This window comes from Asparagus officinalis, chromosome 10 (genome assembly GCF_001876935.1).
Source record: "Asparagus officinalis chromosome 10, Aspof.V1, whole genome shotgun sequence".
Classification (NCBI taxonomy): domain Eukaryota; kingdom Viridiplantae; phylum Streptophyta; class Magnoliopsida; order Asparagales; family Asparagaceae; genus Asparagus; species Asparagus officinalis.
Window position 1 is genome coordinate 12,661,111 of NC_033803.1, and position 25,716 is coordinate 12,686,826.

Sequence of the window (25,716 nt, forward strand, 5' to 3'; positions counted from 1 at the left end):
CCGGGGTTTATCCGTGGACCACCGCGCGATCTAGATCCGGTCGGATCTATATGGTATAGCGGGTGTTATCTCACGAAGGAAATAACAGCCGAGGGGATTATTTCACCAAGGAAATAATAGCCCGTAGTTATCGAAATCGACCAAGCGAAATCGAGACTCTTCTCGGGATCAAAGGCCAAGCTTTGATCCGGAGGGAAACCGTGTAGATCTCAGATCTGATCTCTTTCTTTCGAACTCCTGCCTTTTGTGACGTGGATGCTCGCCAAGAACCAGATCTGAATGTCCAAGTCTTCAAGTCTTCAAAACTCCAAGCTCAGTTCTTAATTCGGTAGAGTTTCGGCTCCAAAAGTTCTAACCTTCCACAAATGAGCCATGCCCCTCTATTTATAGGCACTCAGAACTGTGCCCGGGCACAGATCTGGCCGGCCACCTAGAGGTGGCTCGGCCACCGAGCCACCTATAGGTGTTATGTCCGTTGTCCGGTTTTGCGCTTCGTCTGAGTTTCGTCGCTGATCTGGACTCTGATATGGCAGTCTGGATCCCGATATGGCAGTAAATCCGCTTCGGTGTTCGAGTTCGAATCCGTTCTACAGTTGGATGACTCGTTGACTCACCGAACCGTTAGCTTGATTCTGCACGCGAGTGGATCTATTCCGTTGCTGATTCGTCGATCTCGTCGCCTCGTTGGTTCGTCGGTTTGTGCCGAGCTGTGCTAATGGACCTATAAGCAGTTTTATACGCCTACAGATACCCCCTCCAAAGTATTTCAGTCTCGTTCTTTTATAGAAGAGTCTGGAATACTTTGGATATGATTGTCCCAACCTTCAGTCGGTGTAACGGGACCTTGGAATGGCTTCTGTTCTTGATTCCTTCAATCCTTCAGGCTATTCGATGCTTTGTTGAATGTCTGTAAGAGTTCCGGTGCTGCATTTATCGTCTGACCATTGTCGGAATTTTAAACTTGAAGTCAATTCCTGATTTTCTGATCTTTAGCTCGTGTTTGTTGGTTCAACATAGAACTGACCATCGATTGTTAGCGTTGAGTTCTCATTTGCGACGCGTTGTCCGGCATGGTGTTGTTGAGTTATCCTTAAGAATATTTTTAGGAAAAATATTCTCCAGGAACTTCTCAACCAAAAATATAGGGAATAGTTTATACTCTTATACCTTATTGGAGTAATTTCTGTGCCCGAATGAGCTGAACCCGCCTGATAATGAGCTGAACCGGCTTGATAATGAGCCAAAAAAAGGTAGTAATTCGGCTCAAAAAAATCTTCTGATCCTTCCGAATGTGCGGGAGAGGTAAGAATAAACCAAGGACTGAACCCTCGGTCGATTTGAAGTTATTTCGATGCTCGATTCGGCTTCAATTTGAATTCTGGTTCAAATTTGGTTCAAACTGGTTCAACCTTGTTCAAGGCTGGTTCAACCTGGTTCAAGGTTAGTTCAGGACTGGTTCAAGACTGGTTCAGACTGGTTCATCCTGGTCTGGTCTGGTTTAGTCTGGTTTGGCCTGGTTCAGCCTCTTCTGAACTGATTTGGACTGGTCTGGTCTGGTTCAACCTGGTCCGGTCTGGTTCAAGGCTGGTTCATCTATAAAAGCCTCTTTTTTCTCCTCCTCTAGGGTCGGCCACCCTTTCCTCCTTCTTCTTGGATTCCTCTTCCCTCTTGCATCCTTTCTCCCTCAAATCTTCATAATTATCCTAGATCCATCTTTCCTTTGGATCTTAGGCTGAAAAATCCCTCCAAAATCTTCAGATAAAAATTTCTCTCAGACCCCTCGAGCACGTGGTCCGAGCCTCTTTCAAGAGTTAATTTTTTGTCGGATCCTCGAGCTTTTCTTCAGGTAAATCCTCCATAATTTTGGGATATTTCATGTTTAATTCAATTTATGAACTTGTGGGATTGCATGTGAGGGTTAGGATTATGATTTGACGCCTCGAGCTCTTCTTTCAGGGGGGTAGAATTGCAATAAAAAGGGGAATTTTTTCTGGATCTAATCCCCTAATTTATTTTGTAGATCATTATGTCGCGTGTCCCGAGAGGTCATTCCCCTGCTGCACCGGCTGATGGCGTGCTTCCTTCGTATGCTGGTGAGCTATTTTTGGCATATTTGGAAATTTACAAATTAGTCCTCTTTTTCCTAGAAATTTGCAAATTAGTCCTTTTTTTTCACGTTGTTCTCCTTGGTGAGGCAATCGGGAAGAGCCTTGATTCTCCTTAGTGAGGATCGACGCTTTAAAGATGGGTTTTGCTTGGTCAATTCAAATCTTCCGGTATAGTGGGGCGATTTCGTGTTATTTTACACTTCGTAGGTCGGTGTATGTTACCATGTTGTTTACATGATGATGCATACCGTTCTTCAAGTGTAAGACACTCAAAGTCGTCTCTCTAATTACCCCGTGGATGATTTTATTTCGCTCTTTTACGAGACAGACTTAATTCATGGATAATTTTCTGACTCTATCTTTGTTTTGTTGCAGTCGAGTTCCCCACAGACAGTCTCTCTCCTCATGCTACTACCGGTCGTAGTGGGGATGTTTTATCTTCGGTTTCTGCCAGGCAGGCCATCGGTCCACTTCCTCGGTCGAATTCCCGTGATAGGAGGATGGTGAGTCCCGAAATCATCCTAATATCCGACGATGAAGGGGAAGAGGATCCCATTGCTGCAATTATGTCTGACCAAGAATCTGTCCTCCCGATCTCCGAATCCGTGCAGGGCATCCTCCAAAAATTAGAGAAGGTTATGCAACAAACGGCCACCGCCATTAGTTCTGGACGGGGAAGATTTTATGATTTGCTCCCTTTCATAGCAGATAGTCTTAAAGACATTCAGCGTGTAGGTGGCATCCGGCTAGCTAGACGATGTGAGTTAAGGTTGACTTGTTTAGAGGAACTCATGTATCGTTTGGAAGAGCTAGTACACTTCGACTCATATGATGAGGTCACGCCACTCATGATCGATGCTCAGATTCAGAGGATGCACGAGCGTAAGGCCCGAGCGAGACGCATATCAGAGCAAGAAATCATCGTTGCGAACTTGTACGAACGGCAACGTCATCTGCGGACTAAGATAGATGCTTATAACAGCATTGCTAATAGGACAGGGATTAGGACCGTCCAAGGGGAGAGGACTCTAAAAGATTTTGAGCTTGAGAGCACCAGAGTTCAAAATGTTTATAGAGGAGAGCTGGAGGTTCTTCACACATTGCGCCGAGAAGACGTAACTGCCGACGCTGTCGCCGTTCTTGCTTATGCCAAGCTTCAGAAGGAAGTAGAGGAGAAGGCTCGAGCGGAACACGCAGAGAAACTTGCCGCTGTTAAGGCTAAAATTGCTTCCTTCAGTTTGTTAGATCTAATTTGAGACGTCTTCTTATATCTCCACTTGGTCTGATTTTATTAATGAAATAAAGTCTTTTCTTTAGCGCACTCCTCTCTTTATCATTATGTTTCTCTGTTGATTGTGAACCCAACGGTCATAATACTTACAGGATTTTTGGCAAATCCTCAGCCATCAACGGGTTTGATAAGCCTTTACCGATTACCGTTTGAATCGGGCTAGCATGCGGATTATCTAAATCCGTTCCGCATGTGACGTTGTGCTAAGAGAGTTAACGCTCTTAGTGCTACGATATTGAATACGTAGACTTCGTCTTTCTCACGGGAATAGACTACCCGGCGACGTGTATTAGACGCTGACTTATCCCTACTTAGGCTTCGAGATAAAATACCCCAGAATCGAACTCTGGTGTCTTTTTCTATGAAGAAAGACTAAACCGGTGACGCGTGTTAGGCGTTGACTTTAGGATTTTTGGCTAACCCCCAGCCTTCAACGGATTTGATTAGCCTTTACTGACTACCATTTGAATCGGGCTAGCAAGCGGATTGTCTAAATCCGTTCCGCATGTAACGTTGTGCTAAGAGAGTGAATTCTCTGAGACTTTGTGCTATGATGTCGAATACATAGGCTTCGCTATTGTTACGGGAATAGGCTACCCGGCAACGTGTATTAGATGCTGACTTATCCCTACTTAGGCTTCGGGATAAAATACCCCAGAATCGAACTCTGGTGTCTTCTTCTACGGAGAAAGACTAAACCGGCGACGCGTGTTAGGCGTCGGCATATCCTTTCTTAGGATTTAGGATGAAATTCTGCATGCGTGTAAGGCATGGATTTTTGTGTTATTAATAACAACCTGCCACAATGTTGAATATGTGGGCGGGCGTGTAAGGCATGGATTTTTGTGTTATTAATAACAACCTGCCACAATGTTGAATATGTGGGCGGGTGTTCTTTTTAACGTTTAAGAACTAACCGGCAGCGCGGGTTAGGCGCAGACTTATCCCTGCTTAGGTTTCAGGATAGAATACCTTTAAGAACTAACCGGCAGCGCGGGTTAGGCGCAGACTTATCCCTGCTTAGGTTTCAGGATAGAATACCTCCGAATCGAATTCTGGTGTCTTTTTCTACCGAAAAAGACTAAACCGGCAGCGCGTGTTAGGCGCAGACTTATCCCTGCTTAGGATTCGGGATAAACTTCCTAGGATGAATCCTAGATTGACAAATTCTTGGAAAAGGTTGGTGCGGGAAAGGAAGAATTTTATACTCTATTTCCTGGTCTTTTTTTAGGGTGAAGGGGAACCCGAATACAAGGAAGGAAGAATTTTATATTCTATTCCCTGATTCTGGAAAGGAAGAATTTTATATTCTATTTCCAGTGCAAAAGAAACTAGAAGTGGGATCTCCACTCCGAGAATCTGGAAAATCTAGATAAACCTACCTTTTATAGGATTGGTTATCTAAACTGAAGAAGAGTTCTTCGTTTATCGAAGTAAAACTTCAACTTCGGTTATAGCCATGAGAGGGCTTAACCAAAGAGAAGAAGAAGGGAGTTCTTTCGTTTATCGAAAGGGGACTCCGAAATGAAAATGGACCTCTTGTCTATGGAAAGAGTCAAGAGGGCCAAATGGACACTTTTGGTGAACTCACTGTTAATTGAAACTGATCAGTGAGGGATTTTGGTGGAGAAAAATTATTTTGGGTTATCCTCTAGAATATTAAGTGTAATATTCTTCAAGGAACTTCCCGGTAAACGAGTTATCCTGAATGTACTAGGGATAGTACTTTTTTAGGAACTTTCCATTTATTGGCATCAATTGCCGGGTGCCTTCTTGAGTAATTAGGCGATATGCGCCGTTTGAATAGACTGTGTCTATTACAAACGGTCCTTCCTATTTGGGTTCGAATTTACCTTTCTTCTTGGAAGTGAGGATTATTGGTCGGCGAGCAGCGAGGACCAGATCTCCTTCCTTGAAGCTTCTCTGTCGGACTCTTTTGTTAAAAGCCCTAGACATCCTGGCCTGATAGAACTCAATTTGCTGTTGAGCTTCCAAGCGCTTTTCATCCAGCCTCTCAAGCTCTTCGAGACGCTTCTGATGCTGTTCTTCTGTCGTCATCTCTGTTGCGAGGGCGATCCGAAGGGATGGAATCTGAATTTCCAGCGGTAGCACGGCTTCACATCCGTATACCAACGAATACGGGGTGGCCCCTGTAGGTGTGCGTATGGTGGTGCGATAAGCCCAGAGTGCTTCACCGAGTTTATCGTCCCAGTCTCGTTTATTGGTCTTCACGAGCTTTGACAGGATCTTAATGATCGTTTTGTTAAACGCCTCAGCTAATCCATTCGCAGCGGGATAGTAAGCTGTTGACGAAACATCTTGAATCTTGAACTTATCAGAAAACCTGACAAAGGCGTTGCTTATGAACTATGGACCGTTGTCATGAATGATCCGTCTTGGCATGCCGTGTCTGTATATGACATGATGCTTGATGAAATTGATGACGTTGTTCGTCTTCACTTCTCTAAGCGGAATTGCTTCAGCCCACTTTGAAAAGTAATCCGTGATTGCGAGAATGAATCGATCACCTTTGACTGAAGGGGGAAAAATAGGACCGACAATGTCCATACCCCATGTCTCGAACGGCCAAGACGTGGCTGACGTGTGTAAACGCTCTGGTGGTTGGTGCATATAATTTGCATGTACTTGACAAGCATGACACTCTCGGGCGTATTCGATTGCGTCACGAACCATTGTTGGCCAAAAATATCTCATTCTCCTGATGCGATCATACAGTTTGGAACCGGGCTGATGCGCACCACATTCTCCTTCGTGTGCTTCCTTAAGAACTTCTTCTGCTTCTTTGTTCGAAAGGCATCGGAGTAATAAACCATCGTACCCTCTACGGTATAACGTATGGGTCTCGATATTATAGAAGAATCTTGGTGCTCTTCGGCGGATTGATTCTCTTTCTTTTACATCCTCTGGCAAAATACCATACTGGACGTAGTCAATGATAGGAAAATGCCAATCTCGGGATTCAGACCCAATTTGAGTTGAATTCACCTTATTGGCGTTTATATTTCTGTCATCTTCCTCTTCAATATCCATATCGTATATGGGTATGCAAAGCTGGTGCGTCCTTACTGTGACTAATAGCTCAGTTTCAGGAGGCTGCGCAAGTGAAACCGCTAGTGCTGCCAGTGCATCCGCATAAGCGTTCTGGAGACGGGGGATATATTCAATGAAGAATTCTTCAAAAGATTCTACCATTTTGATGGCCTCCTGGTGATACGGGATCAGGTCTTGGTTCCTGACTTCATACTCTCCACGGACTTGGTTGACTATCAATTGAGAATCCCTAAAAGCTTTGAGATATTCGACCCCCAGCTCCTTGGCGAAACTGAGTCTAATGAGAAGCGCGTTGTACTTGGCTACGTTATTGGAACACGAACTAGTCAATGAATAAGCCCGAGGCATCACATGCTTCCCTGGGGAAATTAAGACAACTCGAACTCCGGAGGAGACTGTAGAACATCCGGGGGTTATTGTCCTATTAACTGCCCTCGAAGCACCATCAAAGTATAATTGCCATACTTGTTGGTGCGATGTAGTGTTAACCTCGTGAGTTTCATCCGGCAAGTCATCATATACTTCTGTCGTATCTGTGGTCGGGTTTGCCGCCAAAAGATTACAAATCGCTTGTCCTTTGATCGACTTCTGTTGTTTGAAGTGCAAATCATACTGGGACAAGAGAAGGGCCCACTTCGCTAACCACCAATTCATAGAGGCCGGTTGCGTCATAAACACCCATACTGGATTAACGTTGGAAATGACGTAGATCGTCTGTCCAACCAAATAATGCCGCATCTTTTGCATTGCGAATACCAATGCGAGGCATTCTTTCTCAATCATCGGATATCGAGACTCGGCACCTATCAAGGTCCGACTTAGGTAATAGACTGCCTGCTCGTGACAATTATCATCGTCTTGTGCTAGTAAGGCACTTATCGAGTGGTTCATCGCCTTGAGATAAATCAAGAACGGTCTACCTGATTTTGGTGCAATGAGAACAGGAGGATTCGTCAGATATGTTTTAATATCTTCGAATGCTTTTTGGCAGGCGTCTTCTCAGATAAAATACACCCCTTTCTTGTTTAGTTTAGAGAATGGTTGGCACTTCCCAGAAAGATTAGAGATGAACTGCCGGATGTAAGCTAAACGCCCTTGCAATCTTCTGAGCTCTCTTAGATTTCTAGGGGGTTGCAGTTCGTGTATCGTCTTCACCTTATCAGGATCGATATGTATACCTTTAGTGGTGACGACGAATCAAGGGAATTTTCCGCTGGACATTCCAAGGAAGGATTTAGTTGGGTTCATCTTCAATTGATGACTCCTCATGAGATCGAACATCGTCTTCAAGTCCTTGATGTGATCTTCTTTGTTGTGGCTTTTTACAACCAAATCATCAACGTAGCATTCAACTGTTTTCCTGAGATGTTCTTGGAAAATCTTAGTCATCGCTCGCTGGTATGTGGCACCGGCATTCTTCAGACCGAAAGGCATCACCGTATAGCAGAAGACGCCGAGGGGTGTTCTAAACGCCGTATGCTTCTCATCCTCTGGATGCATCTTGATCTGGTTATATCCCGAAAATCCATCCATGAAGGACATCCTCTCAAATCCACATGTATTGTCGATAATGACATCCGTGATCGGGAGAGGGAAATCGTCTTTCGGACATGCTTCATTCAGGTTCCTGAAGTCGATGCAAATCCTGATTTTGCCATTCTTCTTCATGACGGGAACGATGTTGGCTAACCAGTCTGGATGTTGTTCCTCTCGGATAAATCCTGATTCGATCAACTTCTTAACCTCTGCCTCAATGGCTTCCATAATCTGCGGACGAAACCGTCTTTGCTGTTGCTTGACAGGTTTGGCATCCGGCTTGATATCGAGGCGGTGCATTGCGACATTGGGGTCGAGCCCTGGCATGTCTTCATAATTCCATGCGAAGACGTCGATATATTCCCTGATGAGAGCAATCAATTCCTCCTTCTCATCTGGGGGAAGACTGTCGCTGATGAATATAGGCTTTGGGTTGGCCTCATCACCCATGTTAATCTGGACTATTTTATCTTCAGTGGGTGGTTCTCTTTGCTCGAACCTATCGCCATACTGCATATTCAGATGGTGAACCCACGGGTCTTCCCATGTTGGCATTTGATCGTCGTCTTCCATGGTGGATGGATCAGCTGTAGTCATGTTCGCCATTAGGGTTTTGAAAACTTCTCCCAGACTTGTATCGGAGTCCCACTCTGAAGCATCGGGAGAGTATCCCTTCTTGGCTTTGTTAGCAATTTGATCGATAATTTGCCAACCACATTCGTCATCTGATGAAACATAACCTAAGCCTCGCCCATATTTATAATAATCCTCAGGTTTACCTTTTGGTACATATACTGCTTTGGCTGGATTACGAGGACCTCGATCGAAGTATAAACCTTCTCCGAGTGTGAAATCGTAGCCCTGCTTTTCCATGAGCTTGCGCGCTTCTGGACTATACTTGGATAGATGTCGACCAGGTTTGTCATCATCTTCGTCTTCACTTAGGAAATGATCTGGTAACGGAGAGCTTTTTCCTTTACCGTAAATCACTTCTTTAGCACCTCTTACTTTGTTCGGGATGACCATGGTTGTATTTATAATAATCATCGGGTTTCCCTTTTGGTACATATGCCGCTTTGGCTGGAGTATGAGGACCTCGATCGAAGTATAGACCTTCTCCGAGTGTGAAATCATACCCCTGCTTTTCCATGAGCTTGCGCGCTTCCGGACTATACTTAGATAAATGCCGACCAGGTTTGTCATCATCCTTATCTTCGCTTAAGAAATGATCTGGTAATGGGGATCTTTTTCCTTTACCATAAATCACTTCTTTTGCGCCTCTTATTTTGTTCGGGATGACCATGGTTGTTCCGAAAGAATGCTGGAGGCGTTCCTTTGTTATATAGGACGATCGAAGCGGCATATACAAATCGGGATTATCGTACAATTCTTTTATCACATCATCAAGAGACAGGTGTAGGCATATAAAATAGGCGACGAGATCGACGAATCGCACAGAAGCGACGGAATGCATCCACCCGCGTGCAGAATCAAGCTAATGAGTTGAGGAATCAACGAGTCATCCAACCGAGAGCGGACTCGGACGAATCACGATCGAATCAAGATCAATTTCGGACTCGAACTCAGAAGCGGATTTACTGCCAAATCAGGAATCCAACTTACTGCCAAATCAGATCATCAAATCAGAGTCTCAGGTCACTAACTGTAAGAAGGTTTGACCAAGTGGGTGTTTTGAGACAATCCTAACTGTAGGAAGGTTTGATCGCTCAATTTGTGGACCTCTCGTTCATTGGGGGAATCGAGAGGGGATTTTGACTGTGGTCCTAACTGTAAGAAGGTTTGACCAAGTGGGTGTTTTGAGACAATCCTAACTGTAGGAAGGTTTGATCGCTCAATTTGTGGACCTCTCGTTCATTGGGGGAATCGAGAGGGGATTTTGACTGTGGTCCTAACTGTAAGAAGGTTTGACCAAGTGGGTGTTTTGAGACAATCCTAACTGTAGGAAGGTTTGATCGCTCAATTTGTGGACCTCTCGTTCATTGGGGGAATCGAGAGGGGATTTTGACTGTGGTCCTAACTGTAAGAAGGTTTGACCAAGTGGGTGTTTTGAGACAATCCTAACTGTAGGAAGGTTTGATCGCTCAATTTGTGGACCTCTCGTTCATTGGGGGAATCGAGAGGGGATTTTGACTGTGGTCCTAACTGTAAGAAGGTTTGACCAAGTGGGTGTTTTGAGACAATCCTAACTGTAGGAAGGTTTGATCGCTCAATTTGTGGACCTCTCGTTCATTGGGGGAATCGAGAGGGGATTTTGACTGTGGTCCTAACTGTAAGAAGGTTTGACCAAGTGGGTGTTTTGAGACAATCCTAACTGTAGGAAGGTTTGATCGCTCAATTTGTGGACCTCTCGTTCATTGGGGGAATCGAGAGGGGATTTTGACTGTGGTCCTAACTGTAAGAAGGTTTGACCAAGTGGGTGTTTTGAGACAATCCTAACTGTAGGAAGGTTTGATCGCTCAATTTGTGGACCTCTCGTTCATTGGGGGAATCGAGAGGGGATTTTGACTGTGGTCCTAACTGTAAGAAGGTTTGACCAAGTGGGTGTTTTGAGACAATCCTAACTGTAGGAAGGTTTGATCGCTCAATTTGTGGACCTCTCGTTCATTGGGGGAATCGAGAGGGGATTTTGACTGTGGTCCTAACTGTAAGAAGGTTTGACCAAGTGGGTGTTTTGAGACAATCCTAACTGTAGGAAGGTTTGATCGCTCAATTTGTGGACCTCTCGTTCATTGGGGGAATCGAGAGGGGATTTTGACTGTGGTCCTAACTGTAAGAAGGTTTGACCAAGTGGGTGTTTTGAGACAATCCTAACTGTAGGAAGGTTTGATCGCTCAATTTGTGGACCTCTCGTTCATTGGGGGAATCGAGAGGGGATTTTGACTGTGGTCCTAACTGTAAGAAGGTTTGACCAAGTGGGTGTTTTGAGACAATCCTAACTGTAGGAAGGTTTGATCGCTCAATTTGTGGACCTCTCGTTCATTGGGGGAATCGAGAGGGGATTTTGACTGTGGTCCTAACTGTAAGAAGGTTTGACCAAGTGGGTGTTTTGAGACAATCCTAACTGTAGGAAGGTTTGATCGCTCAATTTGTGGACCTCTCGTTCATTGGGGGAATCGAGAGGGGATTTTGACTGTGGTCCTAACTGTAAGAAGGTTTGACCAAGTGGGTGTTTTGAGACAATCCTAACTGTAGGAAGGTTTGATCGCTCAATTTGTGGACCTCTCGTTCATTGGGGGAATCGAGAGGGGATTTTGACTGTGGTCCTAACTGTAAGAAGGTTTGACCAAGTGGGTGTTTTGAGACAATCCTAACTGTAGGAAGGTTTGATCGCTCAATTTGTGGACCTCTCGTTCATTGGGGGAATCGAGAGGGGATTTTGACTGTGGTCCTAACTGTAAGAAGGTTTGACCAAGTGGGTGTTTTGAGACAATCCTAACTGTAGGAAGGTTTGATCGCTCAATTTGTGGACCTCTCGTTCATTGGGGGAATCGAGAGGGGATTTTGACTGTGGTCCTAACTGTAAGAAGGTTTGACCAAGTGGGTGTTTTGAGACAATCCTAACTGTAGGAAGGTTTGATCGCTCAATTTGTGGACCTCTCGTTCATTGGGGGAATCGAGAGGGGATTTTGACTGTGGTCCTAACTGTAAGAAGGTTTGACCAAGTGGGTGTTTTGAGACAATCCTAACTGTAGGAAGGTTTGATCGCTCAATTTGTGGACCTCTCGTTCATTGGGGGAATCGAGAGGGGATTTTGACTGTGGTCCTAACTGTAAGAAGGTTTGACCAAGTGGGTGTTTTGAGACAATCCTAACTGTAGGAAGGTTTGATCGCTCAATTTGTGGACCTCTCGTTCATTGGGGGAATCGAGAGGGGATTTTGACTGTGGTCCTAACTGTAAGAAGGTTTGACCAAGTGGGTGTTTTGAGACAATCCTAACTGTAGGAAGGTTTGATCGCTCAATTTGTGGACCTCTCGTTCATTGGGGGAATCGAGAGGGGATTTTGACTGTGGTCCTAACTGTAAGAAGGTTTGACCAAGTGGGTGTTTTGAGACAATCCTAACTGTAGGAAGGTTTGATCGCTCAATTTGTGGACCTCTCGTTCATTGGGGGAATCGAGAGGGGATTTTGACTGTGGTCCTAACTGTAAGAAGGTTTGACCAAGTGGGTGTTTTGAGACAATCCTAACTGTAGGAAGGTTTGATCGCTCAATTTGTGGACCTCTCGTTCATTGGGGGAATCGAGAGGGGATTTTGACTGTGGTCCTAACTGTAAGAAGGTTTGACCAAGTGGGTGTTTTGAGACAATCCTAACTGTAGGAAGGTTTGATCGCTCAATTTGTGGACCTCTCGTTCATTGGGGGAATCGAGAGGGGATTTTGACTGTGGTCCTAACTGTAAGAAGGTTTGACCAAGTGGGTGTTTTGAGACAATCCTAACTGTAGGAAGGTTTGATCGCTCAATTTGTGGACCTCTCGTTCATTGGGGGAATCGAGAGGGGATTTTGACTGTGGTCCTAACTGTAAGAAGGTTTGACCAAGTGGGTGTTTTGAGACAATCCTAACTGTAGGAAGGTTTGATCGCTCAATTTGTGGACCTCTCGTTCATTGGGGGAATCGAGAGGGGATTTTGACTGTGGTCCTAACTGTAAGAAGGTTTGACCAAGTGGGTGTTTTGAGACAATCCTAACTGTAGGAAGGTTTGATCGCTCAATTTGTGGACCTCTCGTTCATTGGGGGAATCGAGAGGGGATTTTGACTGTGGTCCTAACTGTAAGAAGGTTTGACCAAGTGGGTGTTTTGAGACAATCCTAACTGTAGGAAGGTTTGATCGCTCAATTTGTGGACCTCTCGTTCATTGGGGGAATCGAGAGGGGATTTTGACTGTGGTCCTAACTGTAAGAAGGTTTGACCAAGTGGGTGTTTTGAGACAATCCTAACTGTAGGAAGGTTTGATCGCTCAATTTGTGGACCTCTCGTTCATTGGGGGAATCGAGAGGGGATTTTGACTGTGGTCCTAACTGTAAGAAGGTTTGACCAAGTGGGTGTTTTGAGACAATCCTAACTGTAGGAAGGTTTGATCGCTCAATTTGTGGACCTCTCGTTCATTGGGGGAATCGAGAGGGGATTTTGACTGTGGTCCTAACTGTAAGAAGGTTTGACCAAGTGGGTGTTTTGAGACAATCCTAACTGTAGGAAGGTTTGATCGCTCAATTTGTGGACCTCTCGTTCATTGGGGGAATCGAGAGGGGATTTTGACTGTGGTCCTAACTGTAAGAAGGTTTGACCAAGTGGGTACTTTACGTCCAGACTCTAACAGAGAGAGTGTTGAGTGCATAGACATGGTGAGAATGGGAGTTCTTATTCATTACATTGCTGTGGTTTTGGGAACTTCCCGTTACATAAATCGTCCACCCCCAGTTTCCTCTGCGGAACTGGTTCGGACATTATTATCAGTTAACTAACCGGGTTATCCTTAAGAATATTAGCTTAATATTCTCCAGGAACTTCCCGTCAAAAGTGGGGAAACAGTTTAGACTCATATACCTATTGGAGTATCAGGGAACAGTTTAACCTCTTGTACCGGTCGGAGGATTGAGAAACAGTTTATACTCGTATACTCTTTGGAGTTTTGCCGTTCTTATTTGGCTTACCTTAGCGTTATGACGCCGGCTTCAACCAAGGTCTGAATGCTATTCTTGAGAGCAAAGCAATCCTTGGTGGGATGAACGACCCTCCTGTGGTATGCACAGTACTTTGGGTCCGTAGTGTTGTCAGCTTCCTCCTGATTTGTGATAGGTGGTAGCTTGATCTTGTTACCTTCAAGGAGGGATTCGAAGATGGCTGGAACGTCTTCGTCCTTGAAGGAATACTCTCTTTGGAGTCTCGGACCCGAAGTCTTTTGCTGCCTTCGGGATTGCTGTTGTGACGCTTGATTAGCACCACCAGTAGCTGCAGGTGTTTTGCCCTTACCACGAGAGGCGAAGTTTGAGTCCAGAGGATTAGCCGTCGGTAGGTTCCTCTCGGCCTTCTTCCTTCGGAGGAAACGTTCGGCTTGTTCACCGCGCACCTTCAGATCCTTCCAAGTGTCAGACGGTGCTGTTCCCATTGCTTCCAACACGTCCAACGCAAGGTTGTTGTGGCAAGTTTGGAGGATGAATTCCTCTGTGATCGGGTCCCGGCAATTCATCGCCTTGTTCCGGAACCTTTTGACGAAGGTGTCGACTAACTCCCCGTCCTTCTGCTTCTCATCGAGCAATGATCCGATAGATATCTCGGTGTCGTCGTCGAAGAAGTTGGCGAGGAACATGGTCTCCATATCGTCCCAGCTGTTCACGCTACTTGGCTTGAGGCGGCGATACCAATCGAAGGCGGCTCCGCGAAGAGTGCCGACGAATGACCGCACCATCAGAGGCTCATTGCCGGAAATAATACCCAGGTGCGATTTGAAATAAATCAAATGCTGAGTGGGGGAACCCTTCCCATCGAACGGCGTGAAGTTGATTAAACTGAACTTCGCCGGATAGGGGATCGATTCCCACTCTCTTGGGTATGGACAGGGAATGCCTGTTTTCTTCGTCTCTTGAGCGGAGATCAATGTGTTGATTTTGCTCTCGAGGTCTTTGATCTTCAAGTTTTCATCTGCATCTTCGTTGGCATCCTCATTACCACCCCCTGCATTGACGGGAGGGTTATTGGCATTGTGAGCTTCATCCCTATCCATGTGCTCCTCTTCCTGAACAACCTGGTTACGGTGACTTGGTTCACATTGTTGGTTCCTGAATGCCTGGATTTGTTGCTCATGCATCTCTCTCATAGTCTGCATGGCCATCTGCATCTCGAACCTAAAGCTTTCCTGTTGTTTGGCTATGGCATCTTCGAGCATCTTGGCCACTTCTTCCGCGCTTATCATGAATGACTCGCGGGGTTGTCCTTCGCTGGACACTGTATTATCCGATGCGACAGCAGAGCAGGAATCCGATTCTTCATCTTCTGAAGGTGATCTTGTCCGAACCCTACCATAAGTTCCTCGTGCGATGGCTCCAGACTGTAGACGGGTTAGACACCGGGATGCTTTCAGAAACGACTTGAGATCATCCCGTGATGAGGTCTCTTTGCTCGTCATATTAGCGGTGACCCTCGGGAATTCTTCATCTTCAACCACCGTTCTTCTTTGTCGGAAACGCCTATGCCTTGGTTTTGGCGTTTCGGTATTAAGCCTTTCGAACACTGAGATTCTCTCTGGGACTACCTTGATGCAGTTGCACTCAGACAGTACCGCCCGAATGAGCTTTGAACAAGGGCACTGAGTTTCTAGCCTTCGAGAACTTCTCTTTCTGGCTTTGTTCGTACCCCCAGCACGATAGTACAGCTCGTCCGTTTGAAAGTCAGAGCAACCTATCGTGTGTTGGCACGATTTCTCAGGTATAACGTAATCATCATCAGATGATAACGTTTCCTTCTGAGGGAGAATTGCCTTCCTTGGACTTTCAAGAGTCACGCGCCTTGAGACATGCATTTATCTAAGTATAGTCCGGAAGCGCGCATGCTCATGGAAAAACAAGGATACGATTTCGCACTCGGAGAGGGTTTATACTTCGATCGAGGTCCTCGTAATCCAGCCAAAGCAGTATATGTACCAAAAGGTAAACCTGAGGATTATTATAAATATGGGAGAGGCTTAGGTTATGTTTCATCAGATGACGAATGTGGTTGGCAAATTATCGATCAAATTGCTAACAAAGCCAAGAAGGGATCGAACTTTCAAGAGCCGAAACTCTGCCACTGTCCTGAGAGCCTATAAATAGGCCTAGAGATGTTCATTTTCAGGGGTCGAACTTTCAAGAGCCGAAACTCTGCCGGATTGAAGAGTGAACTCAGAGCTTGAAGACCAGAAGACTTGCTGATCCTCGGCGACCATCCACGTCAGAAAAGGCAGGATCTCGAGAGGAAGAAAGAACAGATCTGAGATCTACACGAGACTACACTCCAGATCTAAGCTTGGTCTTAGATCTCGAGATCTGAGCGATTATTCCCTTGGTGGATTAATCCCTCCCGGCTATTATTCCCTTCGTGGAATAATACCCGCATAATCGTGTAGATCCGACCGGATCTAGATCGCGCGGTGGTCCACGGATTAACCCCGGCGTTGGCAAAGAACCCACACAAGCGAGCGACCGCAAAACAGGAGCTTGCGATTTGTTCACAAGAGGAAAGTTGTAATTTTTATTTTTTTCTTTGATTTAGTTGTAACCGGATCTATAAAAGACCGGATCTTTGTAATCCAAGATGACAATCATTTCAATGAAAAAGATAACAGTTTTCCACGCGAACAACAGGGAGTACTCTAAATCATTATTTATTTAGTTATTGGCAAGTTGCCAGTTACAACTACCCTCTGACATTTGTTCATCGTCAAGGTTGATTACAAAGGGTACAATGTCATTCAAAACATAACCTCCATTGTAATCAAATCCGGCTTCGGTATCAGCTTCTTCTCCACTGTCCGTGCTATGGGCCGATGATTCGGTATCGGATTCGTTACCATAAAGGAGAGAATCGGTGAAATAATTCTCATACCCTTTGAATGGTTGCTTATCCGCGACCACCGTCCTAACCTTATTATCAGTGTCGACATACTTTAAACACTGATGGAGTGTGGAGGGAATTATAACATTACTATGGATCCAAGGCCGACCCAATAGTAAGTTGTACGAAGTCTCCGCATCGATCACATAACACGTGACTTCTGTCTTCAGATCTCCCATTTGACACTTCACTCGGATCTTACCTAAGGGTCTTGACCCACTAGTGTTGAATCCGTAGATAACAGTGCCAGTAGACGCCAACTTGTTCACTGGAATGCCAAGGAAATGCATCAAGCGAAGCGGCATAATACTCACCGCAGAACCCGGATCCACTTGGATTCGGTTGACTTTGCTGGAGCCGATGTACCCGATGAAGTATAGCGGTCGATCGTGGTTCGAATTCTTCGTCTGCATATCCTCTTTGGTGAAAGTAATGCAGGGAAGGTTCTTAGTCGCTATGTTGCATTGTTGACTCAGCGGTTCTGGCTGTTCAGGCACCGGCTTGATTTGAGTCAGAAACACCTCTGAATTGGCCAAAGCTTCTTGCAAGGCCTCCCTGGTTTCCTTGGACAACCGCAGCAACTCATACAGCGTTATCCGTGCTAGAATGTTGGCTAGTTGAGCCATTATATCGAAGACTTGCGGAGTCTTCGAGCTTTCCAGTTTGTCTCTTCAGTGTTGACTCAGCGGTTCTGGCTCTTCAGGCACCGGTTTGATTTGAGTCAGAAACACCTCTGAATTGGCCAAAGCTTCTTGCAAGGCCTCCCTGGTTTCCTTGGACAACCGCAGCAACTCATACAGTGTTATCTGTGCTGGAATGTTGGCTAGTTGAGCCATTATATCGAAGACTTGCGGAGTCTTCGAGCTTTCCGGTTTGTCTTTTCCAATCGGGCGACTGAAACGAGACTGCTTCGGATTCTGAACCTCCTGGGGATTCTTCTCTTTCGGTTTATTCACCGGTTGTCGTCGAGCCTCCTCGCCCGGTGTAGGACTCGTAATCACCCCCATCTCCGTGAGAGTTTTGGCTGGTCCCCGTTTACTCACCCCCTGCTCACTAGGTGGTGGATAATTATAGTGATACTCATTTCCGCTTCTAGTGGCGAAGACTTCTTGTTCTTCTTCGGAGAGCGGGAAAGTAGGAGCTTCATCGCCATCCTCCTCGAAGATTGCGGATGTAGCATTGCAGGATTTGCCTTTGCCCTTGCAGGACTTGCCTTTGCCCTTTCTTCTCGAGGAAGTCGCCCACTGTTCGTCTTCAATGAGATCGGGATGAACCCAGAGGATTTCGTCGTTTGGGGCTGTGTGTGGCACAAGTCCTTTTTGGCGCTGTCCATGTGGGTCATCGTTCACTGTCTTCATCCCTACTTTGGTGATGCGCTCCGGTTTGAACCATGTTGTGGGCACCGATCCAAAGCTGATTGAAACCGCATTTACTCCAACATTCTTGGATGGCTTCGGGGTTATGACGCCTACATCAATTAGCGCCTGGATCTTGTCCTTGAGGTGGTAGCAGCAATATTTCGGATCCGTCACTTTGTTAGCCCCTTCTTGATCCACAATCGCCGGCAGCTAGATTTTGTTATTCTCCAACAGGTACTTAAAGATGCCGGGAACTTCGTCATCCTTGAAGGAGTACACTTTAGGAAACCTCGGCTCCGAAGATTTCTGCTTCTGAGGCCGTTGTTGCCATTGTCCCCGAGATTATTGTGGCGCTTGTTGCTGCGGCTGTTGTTGAGGTTGCAATTGGAAAGTTTGATTAGCATCAACTGTATTAGCATGTGCCTTACCTTTCCCGCGTAGGACGAAAGTCTGCTGTGGAGCATTCGTCGCTTGTTGGCCTCTTTCCGCCTTCTTCCTTCTGAGGAATCGCTCAGCTTGCTCTCCTCGGACCTTCAAATCCTTCCATGTCTTGGACGGTGCTGTCCCCATTGCTTCCAACACGTCCAGTGCGAGGTTGTTGTGGCAAGTCTGGAGGATGAATTCCTCGGTGATCGGGTCTCGACAGTTCATCGCCTTGTTCCGGAACCTCTTGACGAAGGTGTCAACCAATTCCCCGTCTTTCTGTTTCTCGTCAAGCAACGACCCGATGGATATCTCAGTGTCTTCGTCGAAGAAGTTGGTGAGGAACTTCCTGGCTTGAGGCGGCGATACCAGTCGAAGGCGGCTCCACGAAGAGTGCCAACAAAGGACCGTACCATCAGAGGCTCATTACCAGAGATAACCCCCAGGTGCGATTTGAAGTAAATCAAATGCTGAGTGGGTGAACCCATCCTATTAAACGGCGTGAAGTTAATTAGATTGAACTTCGCCGGATATGGGATCGATTCCCATTCTCTTGGGTATGGGCAAGGAATGCCTGTTTTCTTCATCTCTTGAGCGGAAATCAATGTATTGATTTTACTCTCGAGGTTCTTGATCTTCAAGTTTTCACATGTGTTTTCAATAACATTCTCGTTACCACCCCCTGCATTGACGGGAGGATTATTGGCATTATGAGTCTCATTCGTATTTGTATCCTCGTCTTCCAGATTAACCTGGTTACGACGACTCGGCTCGCCTTGCTGGTTCGTCAATGCTTGGATTTGTTGGTCATGCATTTCTCTTATGTTCTGCATGGCCATCTGCATTTCGAACCTGAAGGACTCCTGTTGTTTAGTCAAAGCTTCTTCGAGCATCTTGGCCACTTGTTCTGCACTTATCATGAGTGCCTCGCGGGGTTGTCCCTCGCTGGATACCGTATTATCTGATGCAACCACGGAGCCAGCATCAGATTCTTCATCTTCTGAAGGTAGTCTTGTCCGACCCCTACCATAAGTTCCTCGTGTAATGGCTCCAGACTGCAGACGAGTTAGATACCGGGGTACTGGTGGAATTGACTCGGGATTATCCCGTGTCGATGCCCTTTTGCTGGTCATATTGGCGGTGCCCCTCGGAAATTCTCCGTCTTCGACTACTCTTCTTCTTCGTCGGAAACGCCTAGGTCTTGGTTCTGGCATTTCATCAGATGATAATGTTTCCTTCTGAGGGTGAACTGCCTTCTTTGGGCTTTCAAAAGTTACGCGCCTCGAAACATGCCTTTTTGGGCGTGAGTTCTCAGCGGGCTCCTGGACTTCAATGCGCAAATCGGTGCGCGTAGCTGCCCTGATTTCTTTGTCATGTTGGAGGTGACGGCGACCCCCAGCGTGTTGAGTCGTTCTGGGCTTCTTCATCGGGCCCAAACGATCTTGAACAGGAGCTTTGCATCGTCCTTCAGTAAGTGGACCGAGGCGCTCCAAAACTGGCTTCTTCCTTCGGGATGATTCTGTATGATCTCCCGGAGAAGCTATTGGAATTATCGGCGACTTTGGTTGATTCGCTGGAGGTTGACCTTGCTTCGAAGGCTGCAACAATTTTGCCTTAGCCTGAATCGCCGCTTCAGACTTCGGCTTCCATACTTGGCGGGTTGGTGGCGGCTTCTTGGCCACTTCCTTCTGCAGTCTTCTACGGGCTTCTTGGACTTGAGCCCGTGCCTGCGTTGATAGTGCGTGGCGCTTGCGAATGCGCTCCTCAAGTGTCGAACGGTTCTGTTTGACACGGACCCATTCGTTTGTTGGCGGCTTGGAGGAGTCGCCATTCATCGGTGGTTAAGGCTGTTTGCCTCTCCTGCTCTTCAGATCCGCATGATAGCGGACTCCGTCGGTGGGCTCCATCGCCTTTGCGAGTTGCCGCGCAAGGCGTTGACGTCGCCTCTGGCGGGCTCTCTTTGGGAGGCATCGGCGAGAGTAGGGTTGACCTGGTTGGAGGTCGGCGGAACTTCACCCGACGCAACTTTGGCGTCAGCTGGGGTGAGAGTTTCATTGGTGTTCTGAACTTCTTCAAACCAATGAACTTTTTTCCTGGAGGAGAACTTCTTGGACTTGCGAGGGGAGGTAGATCCGGACGAGGATGACAGGTACTCCTCGAACTTTTGCTGGTAGAACTCATACTCGACCTCCTCCTCGACCGGGATTGAGATCCGCCGCTGCGACGCGACGATCTCGGCAGCGAGATCGTTGGCTCCCACTGTGGTCGCCAGATTGTTCGCGGGAAAAATTGCTTTCTTTGCTGATTCCATTGATTCCTTTATTAACAGATTATCGGTTACAAAGATTTGGTCTTTTTATAAGATCCGGTTACAATAAAATCAAAGAAAAGATAAAAATTACAACTTTCCTTATTTGTCGAACGAATCACGAGCTCCTGTTTTGCGGTCACTCGCTTTTGTGGGTTCTTTGCCTGCGTCGGGGTTTATCCGTAGACCACCGCGCGATCTAGATCCGGTCGGATCTACACGGTATAGCGGGTGTTATCTCACGAAGGAAATAACAGCCGAGGGGATTATTTCACCAAGGAAATAATAGCCCGTAGTTATCGAAATCGACCAAGCAAAATCGAGACTCTTCTCGGGATCAAAGGCCAAGCTTTGATCCGGAGGGAAACCGTGTAGATCTCAAATCTGATCTCTTTCTTTCGAACTCCTGCCTTTTGTGACGTGGATGCTCGCCAAGAACCAGATCTGAATGTCCAAGTCTTCAAGTCTTCAAAACTCCAAGCTCAGTTCTCAATTCGGCAGAGTTTCGGCTCCAAAAGTTCCAACCTTCCACAAATGAGTCATGCCCCTCTATTTATAGGCACTCAGAACTGTGCCCGGGCACAGATCTGGCCGGCCACCTAGAGGTGGCTCGGCCACCGAGCCACCTCTTGGTGGCTCGGTTTTGGCCGAGCCACCTAGAGGTGGGGGGCTCGGCCCCCGAGCCACCTCTGGGTGTTGTGTCCGTTGTCCGGTTTTGTGCTTTGTCTGAGTTTCGTCGCTGATCTGAACCCTGATTTGGCAGTTTGGATCCCGATATGGCAGTAAATCCGCTTCGGTGTTCGAGTTCGAATCCGTTCTACAGTTGGATGACTCGTTGACTCACCGAACCGTTAGCTTGATTCTGCACGCGAGTGGATCTATTCTGTTACTTGCGTGTGATTCGTTAACCTCGTCACCTCGTTAATCCGCTTCGTTGCGTGTCACTTGGCTTCGGTGTTGTGGACTGACGCTCGTGTTTAGATACGTCACCCGATGGTTCGTCGGTTTGTGCCGAGCTGTGCTAAGGGACCTATAAGCAGTTTTATACGCCTACAGCATCTGTAACCAGAATTCTGAGAGTTGCTGGAGAGTCTTGAGTAATGGTGTCGGTGTGCTCCTTATCAGCATCTTTAAAGAGGGAATCTCCCGACAGAGGTTAAATGTCATATTAAAAGACTAAAGAAGAGGCTCATCGGTATGAAAGAGGCTCATCGGTATAGCGCACTGCAAAATAAAAGAGATGATTAGTTAGCGAAGGACCAAAGAAGATCTTAAAAGACTAAACTCAAATGCAGAGTTCAACCCTGCGTTTCAAAAACTCAAACACAGAGTTCAACCCTGCGTTTCAAAAACTCAAATGCAAAAATCAACCCTGCGTTTCAAAAAAATCATACGCACAGTTCAACACTGCATTTCAAAAAAAAATCAGACGCAGAGTTCAACCGTGTGTTTTAAAAAATGAAACACAGAGTTCAAAAAAATGTTTAAAAAAAAATTAAACACAGAGTTTAACCCTGCGTTTTAAAAAATCAAACGTAGAGTTCAACCCTGCGTTTCAAAATATCAAATGCAAAGTTCAACCCTGCGTTTCAAAAAAAGTTGAATGTAGAATTCGAACTCTGCGTTACAACATCAGAACTTGTTTCCTCGTTGATCAAAACTTGTCGAAGCAAGTTTTGCAGGCGACACTCACCACCGACGAGGGAAACTTCCAGCGGTGATGCACTCGCCCGTGTTGCGGTAATGCCGACAGTCGAAGCCGACGAGGGTTTCTGAGCCGCGGCAGCGGCTATTTTTGATTTCAAAGTGGTCCTCTTTTTGGGCACCATGGAAGTCGACGACTAGAAGAAGATGAATAGTGCTAGTATGAAAAATCAAAAAAAAGTTTTTCGTTCAATTGCCGGAGAAGATGAACAGGTTCGAAGAGTCGAATGACTCTTGATTTGACCCCAGCGGTCTATTTATAGACAGCTGTGAGCTGTCAAATCAGGACAAGATTTTAGAAAAAAAACCCGCCTAAAACATGAACTTTGCATTCATGTTGGTTGAACTTCTAAACACAAAGTTCACCCTGAACTTCTAAATGTAAAGATTCACCCTGCGCTTTTAAATGCAAAGTTCTCCAACACAAGCATTTTAGCAATCATCCTCAAATACTTAGAGAAGCTAGTAATGACCATCAAGGTGACGAAAGCTAAGAAGAAACGGATTTACAATAAAAAGCTGTACAGCCTCTTGTTGAGTATAGACAGGTTATAATCGATATTGCTGATACTATCGAGCTCGATCTGTTGTGTAACTCATCCTTCTAACGCTCGTGTTTAGATACGTCACCCGATGGTTCGTCGGTTTGTGCCGAGCTGTGCTAAGGGACCTATAAGCAGTTTTATACGCCTACAGCATCTGTAACCAGAATTCTGAGAGTTGCTGGAGAGTCTTGAGTAATGGTGTCGGTGTGCTCCTTATCAGCATCTTTAAAGAGGGAATCTCCCGACAGAGGTTAAATGTCATATTAAAAGACTAAAGAAGAGGCTCATCGGTATGAAAGAGGCTCATCGGTATAGCGCACTGCAAAATAAAAGAGATGATTAGTTAGCGAAGGACCAAAGAAGATCTTAAAAGACTAAACTCAAACACAGAGTTCAACCCTGCGTTTCAAAAACTCAAATGCAAAAATCAACCCTGCGTTTCAAAAAAATCATACGCACAGTTCAACACTGCATTTCAAAAAAAAATCAGACGCAGAGTTCAACCGTGTGTTTTAAAAAATGAAACACAGAGTTCAAAAAAATGTTTAAAAAAAAATTAAACACAGAGTTTAACCCTGCGTTTTAAAAAATCAAACGTAGAGTTCAACCCTGCGTTTCAAAATATCAAATGCAAAGTTCAACCCTGCGTTTCAAAAAAAGTTGAATGTAGAATTCGAACTCTGCGTTACAACATCAGAACTTGTTTCCTCGTTGATCAAAACTTGTCGAAGCAAGTTTTGCAGGCGACACTCACCACCGACGAGGGAAACTTCCAGCGGTGATGCACTCGCCCGTGTTGCGGTAATGCCGACAGTCGAAGCCGACGAGGGTTTCTGAGCCGCGGCAGCGGCTATTTTTGATTTCAAAGTGGTCCTCTTTTTGGGCACCATGGAAGTCGACGACTAGAAGAAGATGAATAGTGCTAGTATGAAAAATCAAAAAAAAGTTTTTCGTTCAATTGCCGGAGAAGATGAACAGGTTCGAAGAGTCGAATGACTCTTGATTTGACCCCAGCGGTCTATTTATAGACAGCTGTGAGCTGTCAAATCAGGACAAGATTTTAGAAAAAAAACCCGCCTAAAACATGAACTTTGCATTCATGTTGGTTGAACTTCTAAACACAAAGTTCACCCTGAACTTCTAAATGTAAAGATTCACCCTGCGCTTTTAAATGCAAAGTTCTCCAACACAAGCATTTTAGCAATCATCCTCAAATACTTAGAGAAGCTAGTAATGACCATCAAGGTGACGAAAGCTAAGAAGAAACGGATTTACAATAAAAAGCTGTACAGCCTCTTGTTGAGTATAGACAGGTTATAATCGATATTGCTGATACTATCGAGCTCGATCTGTTGTGTAACTCATCCTTCTAAATGGCTTAACATTCTAACTAAGATTAATAAATCTTGAAGGTGCTTAACCTCACTGAAGATGACCTTGTTGATAAGGTCGTAGCTGGTGTTTCTATGGTTGCTTCGCTATCATTGGCTCTCTATTACCCAATTCTTGCAGCTGCGCGTGAGGTGTTCATCAATACCTTCAAGAATCTTTTGACTGGTGTTGTTGACACTGAATACATCTACATATAAGTTGAAGGAGTATCTCAAGGATCCATGCTGCCGAAGAAGAGGAAAAAGTTAATCCTACTAATGGATCTAACAATGATGACTTGGGCTTTAGCTTGTTTGACTTAGTTCATTATCATCAAGACGTAAAAGTTATTTTGTTTGGTTTAAAGTGATCAGAATTACCTTGACTACTTCTACACGTTCAACAGGAGTATGAGGTTAACCGTTACCGAAATTGCGAGGAATTGCCAATACAGGAAGCAGAATTGCAACGTACAGCAAATTTTGACAACCGAGTTCACAATAACCTCAAAACAGATAAAGTGAACAATCATTCAACAAAATTTGGGATCCAACGTATTCCAAAAATTTGTCTAAAATCACAACAGATAGTTGATCCCTATCAAACTTTAAAGATAAAAGTTACAATTTGACAACTTCTACATCAGCATCTCGATAATGAAAGTTACAATCAGACGACTTTCACGTTAATAAACGAAAGCTTAAATTAGAGAGTTTTCATTTAGATCGAGAAATGTTAAAAGTTAAAGAGCTTCACGACGACTGGTAAAAGCTCTGATTCAATAGCTCTCATAATCAACAGCGAAGTTCCAATTCGATGACTCTCATTTCAAAAATAGCTAAAGTGAAGATTATAGAATAATGGTCTTTGCAATGCTTTAACAGGGGAGGTTACATACCTACAATCTCTTCTAAAAGACATAGAGTGACCTCTGCATTTTATCTTCAAAACGCAGTGCGGCCATTGTGTTTCAGCATTAGGCAGAATCCTAACTCTTCGTCCCAAGTCTAAGATGTAGAGTTTGGTTCCAGAACGCCAACTCGAGGTGTTTGACTCATTCAAATACAACCTAAATGGCTTCAAAATCATTTTCCCCACATATTGAGGGATTCTCGCCCACTTAGAAGCAGATTAAGGGGTCAGTTACACCCCATTATCCTCCTATAAATGTCTAATCAACTCAACTGAGTAGGGGAATCAATTTTTTTGGGGGAAAAAAATCAGATTTTTGGAGATTGGCATCAGATTTTGGGCTAATTAGGAAGGAGGTTTGAGGGATCTTTTTAGCAACAGATAGCTTAATTCAGTAACCGAATTTTTTGGTTTAATAACAACTCTTTTCATAGAGTTTAAATCGTTTTGAGTTCATAAACTCTTAAGAGTTCTTTTCATAC

The 25,716-nt window shown here is 45.3% G+C and overlaps 1 protein-coding gene across 1 annotated transcript; it reads left to right on the forward strand.

Moving 5' to 3' along the window:
* Window positions 1,290-24,540, forward strand: LOC109826471 (60S acidic ribosomal protein P0-like). Its single transcript, XM_020393501.1, has 3 exons — window positions 1,290-1,302; window positions 2,484-2,743; window positions 24,364-24,540. The coding sequence occupies exons 1-3, from the start codon at window positions 1,290-1,292 to the stop codon at window positions 24,538-24,540; spliced, it is 450 nt and encodes a 149-aa protein (XP_020249090.1).

Excerpts from the sequence above, each read along its gene's own strand:
- LOC109826471 (XM_020393501.1), top strand. Across the intron at positions 2,744-24,363 it reads TCCTCCAAAAATTAGAGAAG|GTGCTTAACCTCACTGAAGA; the intron begins GTTATGCAACAA and ends TAAATCTTGAAG.